General features: G+C 46.6%; 1 protein-coding gene across 2 annotated transcripts in view; it reads left to right on the forward strand.

The window, feature by feature from the left end:
- The window catches only part of TEX15 (testis expressed 15, meiosis and synapsis associated), a 241,333-nt gene that overhangs the window by 112,751 nt on the left and 111,424 nt on the right, over window positions 1-17,158 (forward strand). For both annotated transcript variants that reach the window (XM_077476237.1, XM_077476236.1), the window contains exon 5: window positions 7,870-8,013. In XM_077476237.1, coding sequence (XP_077332363.1) covers window positions 7,870-8,013 — 144 coding nt within the window. The remainder of the gene's footprint in view (window positions 1-7,869; window positions 8,014-17,158) is intronic.

The following is a 17,158-nucleotide window of genomic DNA, read 5'->3' on the forward strand; positions in this document are numbered from 1 at the left end:
TCGGTGATCCCAACTATGTTGAGGGCACGGAAGTCTTCTTCTCGGAAGATATATCATTGTACCTGGAAGGCTTACATCTCCATGTGTGAGGAGAAAGGATGACATCCGCGCTCCTTTTCTATATCCAGGATCCTGCTGCTTCTTCAGCGAGGAGTAGACCAAATATCAGCTCTGGCTGTCTTTTTTCAGCGACCCGTGGCATCTCACTCATTAGTGAGTACCTTTGTTCAGGGGGTGCAACGTGTAGTCCCTCCGGTGCGTCCACCATTACCCCCGTGGGATCTCAACCTGGTGTTATCGGCGCTTGAAAAACCACTATTTGAAAAGTCTTCTAGTGGCCATCACATCGGCCAGGAGGGTTTCGGAACTGGCGGCTTTGTCATGCAAGCCGCCTTATCTGGTTATCCACAAGGATAAGGTGGTGTTGCGTCTGCAACCGTCTTTTCTGCCGAAAGTGGTCTCGGCTTTTCATATCAATGAGGACAATGTATTACCATCTCTGTGTCCTAAGCCGAAACACCCTAAGGAAGTGGCCCTTCATGCTCTGGACGTGGTTCGGGCTCTAAAGGTGTATTTGTCTGCCACTGCTCCCTTTCGGAAGTCAGACTCAATGTTTGTTTCGGTGGCTGGTCCAAAGAAAGGCATGACGGTCTCGTTGGCCACCATTTCCAGGTGAATCAGACAGATTGTAGTGCAAGCCTACGCCTGGAAGGGGCAGGTGCCTCCCTTTCCAGTCACGACCCACTCCACAAGGGCAATCGGAACGTCTTGGCCCTTCCGACACCAAGCGTCTGTCGCTCAGGTGTGTAAAGCGGCGACCTGGTCGTCTGTCCACACATTTACCAAGTTCTACAAGGTAGACGTCAGTGCATCGGCTGATGCCTGTTTTGGCTACAGGCCAAATATGCAATATATTTAATTTTTTCCTGGTTTTTCGATAAAAACGCAGTACCGTTAAGTTAATGTTGCATTACATTCCGCAGTTTTGGTGCGGTTGTGGGTAGTCGCTACTGTTGAGGGTACCCTGGTTTTGTGGTGGATTTCTCCATGCACTGTTTTTTGTGAGTAAATTTTCACTAATTCCCACTTGCCGTGGTGGATGAAGTTTTCTATGCTGTTTTCCCACCCCTCGTTTGGCACTGCTTGGGGACGTCCCAATGGCTAAGAGAGGAGCTGTGTCGGTCGGTGAATATAAGAGAAAATAGGATTTTTTGTACTCGTAAAATCCTTTTCTCTGTAATTCACCGACCGACACAGCACTCGCCCTTCCTTTTTCTCTTTACGTTATACTGCTTTTTGACGTACTGATGACTGCATGGCAGGCTGGAGGGTTGTTGCCCAAGGAACCGCCCCCTGGGCGGAACTGAAAAGTTCTTAGTGTTACATAACAAGTAATGCCTAGTATTCTCCTAGTGGTGGGCATAACAACCCCATGGCTAAGAGAGGAGCTGTGTTGGTCGGTGAATTACAGACAAAAGGATTTTACGGTCAGTACAAAAAATGCTATTTTTCCACTCGCAAGATGTGAGTGGAAAAATTGAGGGCTGCATATATATATATATATATATACATATATACAGTATCTCACAAAAGTGAGTACACCCCTCACATTTTTGTAAATATTTTATTATATCTTTTCATGTGACAACACTGAAGAAATTATACTTTGCCGCAATGTAAAGTAGTGAGTGTACAGCTTGCATAACTGTAAATTTGCTGTCATCTCAAAATAACTCAACACACAGCCATTAATTAAACCGCTGGCAACAAAAGTGAGTACACCCCTAAGTGAAAATGTCCAAATTGTGCCTAAAGTGTCAATATTTTGTGTGGCCACCATTATTTTCCAGCACTGCCTTAACCCTCTTGGGCATGGAGTTTACTATCTTGGAGGTGTGTTTGGGGTCATTATTATGTTGGAATACTGCCCTGCAGCCCAGTCTTCCGAAGGGAGGGGATCATACTCTGCTTCAGTATGTCACAGTTGGCATTCATGGTCCCCCAAATGAACTGTAGCGCCCCAGTGTCGGCAGCACTCATGCAGCCCCAGACCATGATGCTCCCACCACCATGCTTGACTGTAGGAAAGATGCATTCCTCACCTGGTTGCCGCCACACATGCTTGACACCATCTAAACCAAATACGTTTATCCTGGTCTCATCAGACCACAGGACATATTTCCACTCATCCAGGTCCTTAGTCTGCCTGTCTTCAGCAAACTGTGGGCTTTCTTGTGCATCATCTTTAGAAGAGGCTTCCTTCTGGGACGACAGCCATGCAGACCAATTTGGTGCAGTATGCAGCATATGATCTGAGCACTGACATGCTGACCCCTTTATCCTCTGTAGCAATGCTGGCAGCACTCATACGTCTATTTCCCAAAGACAACATCTGGATATGGATATGATGCTGAGAATGTTCACTCAACATCTTTGGTCGACCATGGCAAGGCCTGTTCTGAGTGGAACCTGTCCTGTTATACCACTGTATGATCTTGGCCACCATGCTGCAGCTAAGTTTCAGGGTCTTGGAAATCTTTTTATAGCCTAGACCAGGGGTGTCCAAACTTTTTTCAAAGAGGGCCAGATTTGATGAAGTGAACATGCATGAGGGCCTTCCATTTTGCCTGACATTCTTTGAACCATTGAAAATTCAGTCTAAGGCCGCGTACACACGGGCGGATTGTCTGTCCAACTTAGTCCGCTGAACCGTGTTTCAGCGGACAATCCGCTCGTGTGTGGGCTTCAGCGGACTTTTTCAGCGGACTGTCTGGCGAACAAAGTCTTACGGAATTTCCGTAATTTTGTCCGTTCAAACTTGGTTTTGTCCGTCCAAACTTGGTTTCAGCGGACAGTCCGCTCGTGTGTAGGCAAGTTGGACGGACTAAGTATGGCGCATGCTCAGAAAGGATTTACACGGCCGAAGGTTGCATTGCAGTGTATAGGATGTCGTTTTTCTAGTCCCGTCGTACGTGCTGTACACGTCATCACGCACGCTTTCAGCGGACTGTCTGCTCATCGTGTGTGGTCAAGTCCGTTCATTCAAATTTTGAACGGACTGTCTGTCGGATTGTCTGACGAACTTAGTTGGGCAGACAATCCGCCCGTGTGTACGCGGCCTAAGTGTGTCTGTCCGAGCACTAATACATGGCCCAACAAGAATTCTCTTGCCTTTGTCGCGCTCGTTCCCAACACACAGACGAATGCTCTGCACTTTAGGAGGTACCGTTAATTCTTAATGGTACCCCACACATTGGAAATGTAGGGTGCTTTTGGTGCAGTGCAATTAAAAAAAAAAAAAAAAAGCTTGGGGACTTGTTTCCCTGCATTTTTGTGAGTAGGGAAGTCCATTGAAATTAATGGGCTGCCCTACACAAAGTACGCAGCCACACAGATGTGAACCAAGGGCTTGTTCACATGTCAGGTTAGAGGGGCAGTAAAACCACATGGTTAAGCTGTTTTTACCACCCCCAACTTCTCCCCCTTTAGCTGCAGAGGGAGCAGCTGGGGGTGTACACATGCTGTGGCTGCAGCTGGAGGTATACCCAGGGTGAATGGGCCTGCACTTCAAGTACACACAGTTGCGGTATAGTGATGCTGCATTTACAGGCTTAAAACAGGTGGTGAGGAGGCAACATAATGCCTCTTTACCACCATTCAAATGCCTCTGAAAAGAGATCTGTGCATGGATTGCTTTTCAGAGGAGCAGCAGTACTGGCTAATATCACACACAAGCCCTACAAAAGCAGTTTTGATGGTACAAGAATGGGGGGGGGGGTGGTCCGGATTAAAAGTAACATGCACACAGACACATGCACACACATGCAGACACACATACAGACAAATACACGCCGCACACACATACAGACACGTGTGCACACATACATACACACACATACAGACATACATACAGACACATGTGCATACAGACACATGCATACAGACATACATACAGACACATGTGCACACACACATACATACAGACACACGCATACACATACATGCACACACACAGACATACATACAGACAAGTGCACACACACATACATACAGACACATGTGCACACACACATACAGACACATGCGCACACACACATACAGACACATGTACACACACACACACATAAAGACACATATGCACACACACACACACACACACATACCAACACATGTGCACACACACACACACACATACAGACATACATGCATACACACACACACACACACACACACAAATAAAGCCCTTTTTAAGACTAATTTAGCTTGTAGCATAGTACAGTACCTTTGCAGCTTCCTCATTCAGCTGGGGGCTGCACTGTAGGGGGAAGCAGAGAGCACAGCACACTCCTCTGCACTTTACTTTCACTTTTGAAGCTCACAGAGGTTCTCACAGTGCCAGGGATCGGGCTCATCTGACAGCCCTGATCCCACGGCACACTAAATTGAGAAAGACCAGGCAGTTCAAACCCAGACCGCGGGCCGCAATTGGCCCGTGGGCCGGACTTTGGACATACCTGGCCTAGACCATCTTTATGTAGACCAGGAGTCTCCAAACTTTTCAACACAAGGGCCACATTGTAGATTTTACAAGTATTCGGGGGCCGAAAAAAAAACAGTTATGTATAAATTAATGAATACAATTTTAATAAATTAATATGTTTTACATGGATCGTTTTTGTAATCAGCATGATATGACTGAGAACAAAAGAGAAACAACTTTAGTAAAACAAAGTGAAAACATTCTAAATAAACTTAGGCCTCTAATATGAGTAAAATAAAAATAAAATCAGTCTGCACCTTTCAACACAGATCTGGCAATTTTGTGTAAACAGCCAAACATCATGCGAAGAATTTTGTGCTTCATGTTCACAAAACAAAAAAAAAACTAAATTTAATGTGAAAGATGGAGCTTATTTTATTATTTCAAAATTTCACCAAACTGAGCTTTTAGGCTAGGTTCACACCATAGCGATGCGGGAACGCCGCGAATCCGCAGCGTTTTCCTGCATCGCATGCCTCCCGCCGGCAGTTCACACTGCCCTATGCGGACTGCTGGGAGTGTCAATGAAATCTTAATGACACCCCCAGACCAGTCCGCATATCGCAGTGCGATCTGCAAACTCGGACAGGAATCGGATCGCATGGTGTGAACACCCATGCGATCCGATTCTGCTGCGGACCAAAAAAAGGGTCCTGTGCGAGTTTGCGGCGGGTGCGATGCGAATTCAGCCATACTATCTGTATGGCTGAACTCGCATCGCACAGACAGATCGGATGTGATTTGCACTGCAGTGCGGTGCGAATCACATCCGGATCTCTCACCCGCAGCGGTGTGAACCCAGCCTCAAGCTTGAGGAGCCAATTATTAGAATGGACTTCAAATTATTATTATTATTATTGGAGAGTGAGGACACCAGAAGTGACGTCCGGAGTAGGAGCGCGGTGCTCGTTCGTGTTTTGAAACTGTACATTTTATGTTTTTAAATGTGAGTACCCAAGACTTTTCCTATTGAATAAATTGTAACTGTGAATACATACTTCACCATTGGAGTGTTCCCCTTTCTTCCCTTTATGATAACTACATATACATGGTGATTGAGTGTCCAGAGTAAATCATTTACTGAACCCACACCAGCGGATAGCAAGTGCTTTTTGGAATGCTGTTTACCTTACAGCAGTAAGGTAAGGTAGTTATTGCACCTAGTGTGTCAACACAAGATTCACAGGAGCACCGGTGGAATCAGCCCCCTTTTTTTGGTCACGCAGGATACTGATTTATCCACCACTGAATGGACCCACATTTTGCATGATTATAGATAACCATTATTTGATGCGATATTTTAGAGCACCTTCTGGACGGTTATACTTTAGAGCACATTTTGGATGTGTGTTTGGATTTTGATTATTATCTTCAGCACTATATGCACTTTGATTAAGATACACTGGATGGTATTGCACTATACTAAGTTGCACTATTACGTTTTTACAAGTCCTACCTTTCTGTATATTTTGAGTATTAACTTTTTTATTTTATTTTTATTTTTATTTTAATTTTATACCTATTTTATATTTATTTTAATTTTATTTTTATTTTTATCTCTAATATTTTTTATATTTTTTATTTTTATCTATGCTACACGCTGTTTTATTTTTATTTGTATCTTTTTTGATTATGGATTTTACACATAGCACTTGATCTGTTACTGTTAGCACTGGGTTAGGTGCACAGCTTGATGTACTGCACCAGAGTGGATATATACACTGTCTGAGTTTATTAAGGCACGTAGTCTATTTATATACCATTTACTGACGTTTAGGCACTATAGCTAGTTTATTTTACTATATTGGTATCTCTTTCTGTTTATTTGGAGCGCAACACCAACTATTACTTATCATTCGGACTTCAAATTATCATCTGATAAATTTGCTCGATATTTGGACTTGACATACTTCATTTTTGAAAATGTTTGTTCACACAGGTATGTTGTACCAAAAACTATGAGCAAATTTTTTCAAATTTGGAAACTGCTCAGGCTGCAAAGATTTATCAAATTGGATCAAATTTCCTTCTTTATATTTGTCTTTCAGCATGTAATTTGATTGTAGGTCAATAATTTCCAATTGGAACTGACTTGGGAGTGTTTCAGCATTGCAGTCAAATGGGATTTTGAAATGTTGGATTTGATCTGCTTTCCCATTAAATCAGAAAATCGCCCCAGAAATTGTTTTACCAAGTTCTGAATGATTTCAGTTGCAAATGAAGAAGGAAATTCTTTCATTCCTCCTTGTCTTCCAATGTTAGTCAGTGTTAGTGAGACAGGAACATACTTTTGCAAGAAGACATGGCCTTCCAAACCAGACAAGGCCTCTTCACAAGCTGTTTGCTATGGGGCACTTGTGCATTCTCGCTCCCAAGCCTTGCTCTGTCTGTAAGACACACAGAGTGGGGCTCGGCCACAATCCCATTTCACTTTGCTGTGGGAGCCAATGGCTCCCACTGCTGTGTCTGAGCCAATTAGGAGAGCGAGAGAGAGAGAGCCAAGAGAGCCTCTGCTCGCATGTTCATCACTGGAACAAGGGCAGGCTAAGGTAAGTATAAGGTGGGGCTGGGGGCTGCATACTGAAGTTTTTTTTACCTTAATGCAGTGAATGCATTAAGGTAAAAACCCTCGGGCTTTAGAACCACTTTAAGGCTTGGTTCACATATGTCCTGGCTGCTGGTTGCATTCCAGGGTCCGGTGCGTTTGTGTTCACTGGTTCAGCTGTGATTAAGGGCCAAATCTTTCCTTGAATTCACACCTGAACCGGACACAAAAAACACACAGGACCCTTTTCCAATCCAATCCATATGTCCATTGAGAGCCGGTCACATTCACATGTCATGCGAATTGGATGCAGTCTTAATTAAAACCCATCCAATTTGCATATATGTGAACCCAGCCTAAAGAAGCCAGTAGACTTTACTGTACAACTGGTAAAATAGGATTTTTGACTTTTCATCAAAATTTGTTTAATGAAGTACAGTACAGGAAATAGGACCCTCCAGTACCCTCCCCTCTGTTCTTATATCCCTATTGGTTGCTAAGGAGGACAAGAGGAAGCAAGGCTCTGATTCTTTGTCAAGTTGGCCATCTCCAGAAATACAGTGCGAAACGAGGTATAGTAAGCAAGTAATAGGGAAAATATAAGATGCGGGGATTATTGATAACTAGTCCTTTGTCCTCTACATGTCCTTTTTAAGCATGAGGATGATGATGACTCTTTAAGAATATGAAGTCTAAATAGTATATGTATAGTAACAAATTTGTCTTCTGATTGTTGCTAATGCCTTTTTACCTGGTACACTAAATATTTTCTTATTTAAAATAGGTGCTGTTTGGCAAAGTTAGAAAAGTTGCCAGCATTTCTTCAAAGAAAACGGCACTGGACCCGACACCAAATTTCGACAGTCATGTATCAAAACACCCACCAATGTGGAATGATCCATTTGATGAGCAGGCCAAAAATTCATTGGTATGCTTCTTTTAACCTATTATTTGTTTTCTATTAATTATCTAAATTATCATCACACCCATGTGAATTTTTTTTTTTTTTTTTTTTTTTTTAAATTGTAATTTTTATTGAGAGAATTTTTTACAGAGAATGAATAGATACAGAACTGACAATATTCAAAGAAAATCTGGAGCATACCTTATTGGAGAGACTGATATAACCTCATGGTGACTACAGATATACAGTAGCAATGGAAGGATAAAAAAAAATAAAAAATAACTAAAGGAAAACAAAGCAAAATAAAATGCAGAAAGGAAATAAACAACAGAAAAGTTTTACGTAAAACCTTATGAAAATAAAAAGGCTGAGAGACAACACATATCGTAAAGCAGAGGTTGGGGTCTTGAGCAGGTGCTTCAATAACGTAACTAATATCTGACATAAGAGGGCTACATACCACTATAAATTTCCTCAGGAGGTAAGGTAAGCTTCAAATGGCCTTTGGGCCAGCAGAAACAGACTTGAAGTACCGACACAATACAAAACATCAGGGAGCCAGAAGGTCAGGGAACACTAGGGGACGGGCACCAACCGGGTGGCTAGGGGTACCAAGGGCTCCCGTGGGAGCCCAAAAATCGAGGCATCCCATGGGGCCCAGATCACGCCAAACCGGTCAATCCCATCCTCCACCATAGCCGTCAAATGCTCCATCCTGCGTATGTCCCCGACGGTTTGTATCAGCTGAGTCTGGGTTGGGGGCTGAGTAGACAACCAATTAGAGGGGATAGCTCTTTTAGCAGCAAGCAGCACATAGGAAGCTAATTTATTAGCTGCCTTCCCCAACTCCGGGAAGGGAAGGCCTAGGAGAAGGTGGACAGGATCCAATGGAATGGGGGTGTCAAAAATTTGCTGGAGCATGTGAGATACCATGGACCAGAAAGGAGTAATTAAAGCGCATTGCCAAAAGATATGATAATGCGTACCCTTGGTCCTCCCACACCTCCAGCACATGGGAGAAAGAGAGGCGTCATACCGATGAATAACCTCGGGGGTCCTATACCAGAACAGTAGGACTTTATATGCTGTCTCTCTCTGTGCCACACATCTGGAAATTTTAGAGGTGGAGGACCAAATTCTGGACCATTGTGGGAGAGTGATTTGTTGATTAAGGAGCTGCGTCCACTTGCCCATGTAGGAGTGGGATAGGGCAGTGAGAGAGGACCTCTGCTGGAGTATATGGTAAATACTAGAGATAAGCTTTGCTTGGTAGGGGCCCTGGGAGCAGAGCAGCTCAAAAGGCATCGGTGTGGAGAGGGAGAGAGAGGGGGAAAGAGTTGAAAAGTAGTGAGTTATCTGGAGGTATGAATACCGCATGTGGTTAGGGAGTTGACTGTCGGTTTGGAGGGCCGAAAAGGGCTTAAGTTTACGCGTGACAGGGTGAACGAAGTGGCGGAGTTGGAACAATCCCTCTCTAGCCCAGGGAAACATACGAACATGCGATAGACTGTCAGGAATTAAAGGATTAAACATCACATTAGAGAGGGGGGAACAGGGTGATGACAATGCAAATTTGGAAGAGCAGGAACGCCACAGTCTAAGCGTGAACAACATGGGACCCAGGCATAGATCCAGAAGCCCGGGGTCCCCCATTGTCCCCGGCGACCACGCCAAGGAGCAGGGATGGGTCGGATATAGGGAACCCATCTCAATCTCCGTCCAGCGATTCGGAGGTCTCAGGCAAGACCAAGACACTATCGGGCGCAAATGAGATGCCAGATAGTATTTGTAGACGTCCGGTGCACCCATGCCCCCCTGATCTTTGGGGGCAAAAACCACCGAACCAGCCACTCTATGGGCCCTGCCATTCCAAATAAATTTCAAGAACCAGCGCTTAAGCAACTTAATCTGTGACATCGGGATGGGGACAGGCAAGGTTTCAAAATAGTATAACAGTTTTGGCATGATGGACATTTTCAGGACATTAATTCGGCCTATCCAGGACAGGGGAAGGGAGGTCCATCGAGATAACATACTGTTGATAGACTTAAACAGAGGGATGTAATTGGTCGGGTAAAGGGCGGAGTAGGAAGTCGTTAGCTGAACCCCAAGATATTTGAGGGACGTTGTGCACCATCGGTAGGGGAATGTATTTTGTAGACGCAGGAGTTCCTCCGGGGGAACATGGAGGGGGAGGGCCTCCGTCTTTGCCGTGTTGACCTTATAGCCCGACAGGGAACTAAATTGAGTGAGTAGGGCATGCAGGGAAGGGAGGGAAATGTGGGGACTGGTTAGAGTAAGGAGAACGTCATCCGCAAATAAAGATAATTTATACTCCCTTTGCCGCATGGGCACCCCCTTGATATCAGGGTGAGATCTGATAGCCTCTGCCAGGGGCTCTAGGCAGAGTATAAAGAGGAGCGGGGAGAGAGGGCAACCCTGTCTCGTCCCGTTTGTCATAGGGAATGAGTGGGAGGTGAAGGACACTAATCGGACCTGGGAAGAGGGGTTGGAGTATAGGGATTGTAGCGCGGAGAGAAAGGGTCCCCGCAAGCCAAATCTAGTGAGGGTCGCGAACATGTAGGGCCAGCTTAACCGGTCAAACGCCTTTTGGGCGTCCAGACTGAGAATCAGGGCGGGGCGACGAACTCTGTTCAGCATGTCAATTAGGTCTATAGTTCGCCGGGTGTTGTCACCCGCATGCCTGGTTGGAACGAAGCCCACCTGGTCTCTGTCTATGAGCTTTGTCAGGAATTGGGACAAACGGTTTGCAAGGATTTTTGTAAATAGTTTGTAGTCTGAATTTAAAAGGGCTATAGGTCTGTAGTTGTCTGGTAGGGTCGGGTCCTTGTCCTGCTTAGGAATGACCGTGATGAAGGAGTGAAGAAAATGTTGGTGAGGTGACTTACCAAGAAGCAGCGAGTTATACAGGGTCACTAGATGAGGCGACAGGATGGGGAGGAAATGTTTGTAATAGGAGTATGGGAGGCCATCCGGACCTGGGGCTTTGTGGGAGGGGAGAGCCTTAACAGTGTTATCCACCTCATCCTCTGTAACGGGTGCGTTTAGTATATGCAGATCCGAATCTGACAACTGAGGGAGCTTCAGGCCCGACATGAACTCCTCAAAAGCAGCCAAATCAAAAGTTGGATGTTGTGCGGGGGTTAGGCAATTATAGAGTTTGTTATAGAAGTCGCCAAACACCTGGGTCATTGTCTGGGGGCAGAAAGTGGGGGACCCGTCAGGGAGTTTGATGTGGTCCGGGAAGGCATGATAAGGCCTAGGGTTAAGTCTAGAAACCAACATCCTGTGTGGCTTATTCGAGTACTCATAGAACTTCTGTTTAGCCCACAGGATTGATTTGTCTACGTGAGACATGTCTAGGGATTTAATACGGTTCCGCAGGCCCGTGACCGTGCGCAGCCGATCCACCGTGGGGGAGCGCAACAGAGCCCTTTCTGCTCTGTGAAGTTCTAGGAGCAAAGAAGTTTTCAAGAGAGCTGCATCTTTTTTCCTTCGAGAACCGAGAGCAATACATTGCCCCCGGAAGAAGGCCTTGTGGGCCTCCCAGAGGGTGGATGGGCTGGGCACTGAGCCCTTGTTCAGGAGAAAATATTCAGTCAGGGCCGCCTCGAGTTTAGCATTGGTTTCAGGGTGCTTGAGCAGGGACTCGTTGAGTCTCCAGTGACATTTCTTGGGGAAAGCAGCAGATAGGCATAAATCTAGAGTCAAGGGGGCATGGTCCGACCAGGTTATCGCACCCAGGTCAGAGGACACTGTGTGAGATATCAAAGGGGCCGTAATAAAAAAACACCCATGTGAATTTTGTTTCTTTTGCTAAGAATAATATAGGGCAGGGGGTCTCTAAACTTTCTAAACAAAGGGCCAGTTTACTGCTCTTTAAAAATAAGGGGGAGTGGGCCGTAGCCTGTGGGAGTAGAAAATAGTATCATCGAAAATGTATAGTGCCCCATCATCGATGGTGTCAGTGATAAGAATAATGTCCAATCTTTGGTGTCGGTGGTGAAATAATGCCTTAGTATTGGTGTCAGTGGAGTAATAGTGCTTCATATCAGTAGTCAATAGTGGCTCATATCAATAGTGTCCCAAAGGCCAGATAAAGGCAAGAAAAGGTCCGCATCCAGTCCCTGGACTGCAGTTTGGAGACCACTGATATAGCGGCATAGTTATAAAGCAATATTTGTCACCTACCCTGCCTCAAAATGCACTCAGTAGTAGAGCTGCACAATTCTTGCTAAAATTAGAATCATAATTTTTGTTGCTTGGTATAAAGATCACAATTCTGAAGAACTTTTTTATTTTAAAGATTTACAACCCTTGAACATTAGGTTATCAAACAAGATGGCAACAAAAGAAGACATAATACTCTTTGCTTTAATATAATTTAAGGAAATGTAAAATGAGCACCAAAGTTCTGGCTGCAGTTGCTCCAAAAAAGGATTGGAAGACCTCAAAATCCATGTAATAAGGAATGGTATGATTTAACGAGTAACACAGGGATGTATAAAAAAAATTACACGCATTTATTTGAAGAGTTAAAACCATATATATCCTAATGAAAAAAAACTTGCAGAGCTCGGCAGAATAACGGCTGGGTCTCTAGATTCTAGGCTGTGGGAGCTGCTAGAGGGGGGTTGCCCGTCTGATGGTGAAGGTTCTGTAAACGGCAGCAGGTCAGCCGCAAGGCAGAAACAGCAGGGGTGTCTTGAGGCGAGGTGACAGGTGCACACCGTAGGATCAGAAGTGCACCGCAAGGTTGTGGACCCTACGGCTGACTGCTGCAGACGGGGAACAGATCCCACTGGGGTTAGAGCGTAAGATTCCCTGGGGCGCGGAGTCTGAGAGCCAGCAGGTGTTCACCAGCGCCTCTGGTGGTGAGGATGGACTTGGCTGCAACTGGCTCCAGGTCGCGACCCCCAGGGTCCCCCAGCTCACACCCGCAGTAGGCAACAGGAGGATAGGGATGGTGAGGGACAAAGCCAAGGTCGGGGCCACAAGCAGACAAGAATAGTCGGGGACACGCCAAAAGGTCAGGATCACAGGCAAACAGGGATAGTCAAAACACGCCAAAGTCGGTAACGGAAAACAGTAGAAGAGCACACAGCAGGAAACAGGAAACTAACACACAAAGGAATACACAATGGTTGATCAGCACTGATGGCCTGCAGTGCACAGGTTAATATAGGGCTCCCTGATAGGGCCTGGGGTGGAGCCATGCTTAGAGGAGAGGTTATAAAAACCACCAGGTGGAAGTGGCTGGCCTCTTAGTCTGAAGACATGAGGGGAGGTAGGCAAACACAGGAAGATCACTGCATAACCATGACAGTACCCTCCCTCTTACGAGGCCTCCCCCTCCCCCGCCTGGGTCCAGGCTTAAAGGGAAACTCCAGATGGAACCTCCTTAACAGACAGGGAGCAAAGACCTCAGATGCAGTGATCCAAGACCTCTCCTCAGGACCCAACACTTTCCAAAGTACGAGGTATTGAAGAATGCCTTTACAGAGCCGGGAATCCAAAACTTGACTAACCTCGTATTTTAGATTATCCTCAGAGACCGAAACAGAGGTAGGGAGAGGACGAGAGGACTTGAAGACTAAAGGCTTTTTAGGAATGGGTAAGGGCATGAGAAGATCAGGAGTCTGAGCAGGGACCCCACACCCTTGAGCTGGGCATCCATAACAGGACCACCAGACTGGGCAGAGGTCAGTGGATCCCTGAGATCATGTTGGTTAGAAAGTGACATGTCACAAGAGTCAAGCTGGGTAGCTGCAACACAAACAGAATGCAGAGAACCCTGAGAAAAAGATTGAAAACCCCTCCTGGCCGAAATGAGGTATTCTATCCAAAGGATGTATTGAGCCTCTTAAACGGGTTTGAACGGACATAGTAGCAGTAGGGTGAGGCCAGGTCACCGAAGGTGTTAAACAAGAAGCAGGAAGCTCATTGGGCATGGGCTGGACTGGCATAACTGGTGCAGAGGCTGACTGAATAGTATTGTCAGGTGTAGCGACCATCTCAATCGCATCACAGGGCATAGCAACTGTGGAACTTGCAGACAAGTTAGCCTGGCTGTGCGTCCAAGGGAGATTAGGGACAGGCAAATGTAAATGGTTATGCAAACTGGAGTGAATGATCAACTCAGGTTCATAGGTGGGCCCCTCATCCAGAGTACCACATGACCTAGAGAGTGCATCAGTCCGACTATTGCAGGATGCATCCCAGAGATCGCTATATACAGCGGGAAGAGCAGAAGATACTGAGATGGTGGTAACAGGAAATCTCTCCTTTGGTGTACCCTTGAGTAGGCAGGAAGAGGAACAGGAGGAACCCCAAGCCAGGATCTGACCGGCAGACCAGTCAACGTGTGGAGAATGGAGCCGTAACCAAGGAAGACCTAATATGATAGGAGATGAAGCCTTAGGTAAGACAAGGAAGGATATCCACTCCTGGTGGAGTGTCCCTACTGACATCTTAACAGGAAGAGTCTGGAAGCGGATAGGGCCCCCTGGGAGAACAGTACCATCAATCGCCAAGACCACCAATGGCGTTGTAAGGGGCAAAAGGGTAAGTCTCATGGAGGATGCAGTTTCCCAATCCATGAAATTGGCAGCGGCTCCGGAATCCAGATGTGCTGAGACCGAACGAGAGGAAGCACCGACATGAAGCAACACAGAAAGGAGAAGACGAGAAGGTGAAGGTGATATTTCAGGGTCTAATACGCCACCTTCCAGATGTATTAGCCCTGAGCGTTTTTCCGGACAAAGAGAACAAGTGTCACGGAAATTACCTTTGGCCCCACAATCGAGGCATAGGCCCAGAGTTCTGCACCTAGCGCATTCTTCGGGATATAACTTAGTCCAGCCCAACTGCATATGTTCCTCGGTAGGCAGGGGGTGCTCCTCGGATCGAAGAGAAGGGACTGGGGACTCAGGCTGCCTAAAGAACGGGGAGTGCTGGCGTCTTTTTTCCAGGGCCCTCTCCTGAAAGCGAATATCGATCTGGTTACACATGGTGATGACACTGTCCAGATCAGCAGGAAGGGATCTTCCTGCTAATTCATCCTTCACTCTATCAGAGAGGCCATGTAAAAAGGTTGCAACTAGGGCCTCATTATTCCAGCTCAATTCAGCTGAGAGGATACGGAACTGAAGAGCATACTGTCCCACAGACGCAGACTCTTGACGGAGACGTAAAAGAGCGCTAGCTGCTGAGGAGACACGACCCGGTTCCTCGAAGATATTCCGAAAAAGTTTCAAGAAATCAGACAGGCTAGAAACCACTGGATCATTCAGTTGCCACAGAGGGGCGGCCCAGGCTAACGCCTCGCCGGACAGGAGGGATATGATATATGCGGCTTTTGCCCGATCGGACAGGAAGTTTTGGGGCAGAAGTTCAAAATGAATTGTGAACTGGCTAAGGAACCCCCTGCAAGCCTTGGAGTCCCCAGAGAAACGGACCGGAGCTGGTAGTTGTAATGAATGTGTGGCTGCGTCTGATGCGATAGGTGCAGCGGCAGTTAGCGGTTGAGGTTGTTGAACCGGGGGTCCTAATGAGGCCTGAACCTGTTCAAAACGGGATGCCAAATCCTGAAGGAATCGCATCACCTGGGTCTGATGCGATTCTTGGGTCTCAAGTCTGCGAACTAAGCTCTGCAATGGATCATCTGCAGGAAGCGGCACGTCAGCTGGGTCCATGGCTGATCAAACTGTCAGGTCACCTTGAGGCGAGGTGACAGGTGCACACCGTAGGATCAGGAGTGCACCGCAAGGTTGTGGACCCTACGGCTGACTGCTGCAGACGGGGGACAGATCCCACTGGGGTTAGAGCGTAAGATTCCCTGGGGCGCGGAGTGTTCACCAGCGCCTCTGGTGGTGAGGATGGACTTGGCTGCAACTGGCTCCAGGTCGCGACCCCCAGGGTCCCCCAGCTCACACCCGCAGTAGGCAACAGGAGGATAGGGATGGTGAGGGGCAAAGCCAAGGTCGGGGCCACAAGCAGACAAGAATAGTCGGGGACACACCAAAAGGTCAGGATCACAGGCAAACAGGGATAGTCAAAACATGCCAAAGTCGGTAACGGAAAACAGTAGAAGAGCACACAGCAGGAAACAGGAAACTAACACACAAAGGAATACACAATGGTTGATCAGCACTGATGGCCTGCAGTGCACAGGTTAATATAGGGCTCCCTGATAGGGCCTGGGGTGGAGCCATGCTTAGAGGAGAGGTTATAAAGGTGGAAGTGGCTGGCCTCTTAGTCTGAAGACATGAGGGGAGGTAGGCAAACACAGGAAGATCACTGCATAACCATGACAAGGGGTTGGTGATGCTCAGCTGGAGGGATGGATGCCCAGTTGGCAGGCTGGGATGACACAGCTGAATGAGGATCTGTGAGTGGCGGCGGGGTCAGTGATGCTCAGCTTGAGAGGTGGCTGTCCGGTCAGCAGGCTGAAGTGACATGGCTGATGGAGGTGCTGTAAATGCCGGCAGGTCCGCCACGAGGCAAAGGTGGCATGGGTCCATGGTTATTAGCTGGTGGGATGTGGCAAGAGGATGGATCTCCTATCAGCAGGCTGGGATGGTGGAACTGATGTCCGGGAATGAGCCGGGGCACCGAGGATGTGCTGTATACAAGTTCCAAGAGGAGAATGTGGGGGCGTGGCTGCGTGTTTTGGGACAACAAGGACTGCCTCTTTGTCAAAAAGACAATGGTTTTAACTTTTCAAATAAATGTGAGTGCAATTTCTTATACATCCCTTTTTTATTAATGTCCACCAATGAACCTGGGTCCAAACTGTCCTGCAGCTGTGGGATAGTTACAATATAACATCATATAATGCTGTAATCCCTGAGTACATTAACATATATTTGTCATAGCGTATTCAGCATTATGTTTTGCAGATAGCTTGGTATTCTGCCTATGAGCAGCAGTGCTAAATAGATGCCTGCATTATTAATGTTTCAAATGTGGATTGTATGTTATTCCTCATGCACACTGGGTATTGTAGGTATAGGTGGAAGGTACAGATGCACCATCCTGTCCCTCTACCAGCAGCCTGTCAAGCTCCATGAGATGCTGACAGCTGCTGCGGTTGGACAGGGCTGGACTGTGCACAGAGTGGTACTTTCAATTAGTGCGGTAGGTGCCC

The sequence above is a fragment of the Lithobates pipiens genome, unplaced genomic scaffold, assembly GCF_037356315.1.
Source record: "Lithobates pipiens isolate NorthernLeopardFrog02 unplaced genomic scaffold, aLitPip1_a1.2 Scaffold_13, whole genome shotgun sequence".
Taxonomy (NCBI): Eukaryota; Metazoa; Chordata; class Amphibia; order Anura; family Ranidae; genus Lithobates; species Lithobates pipiens.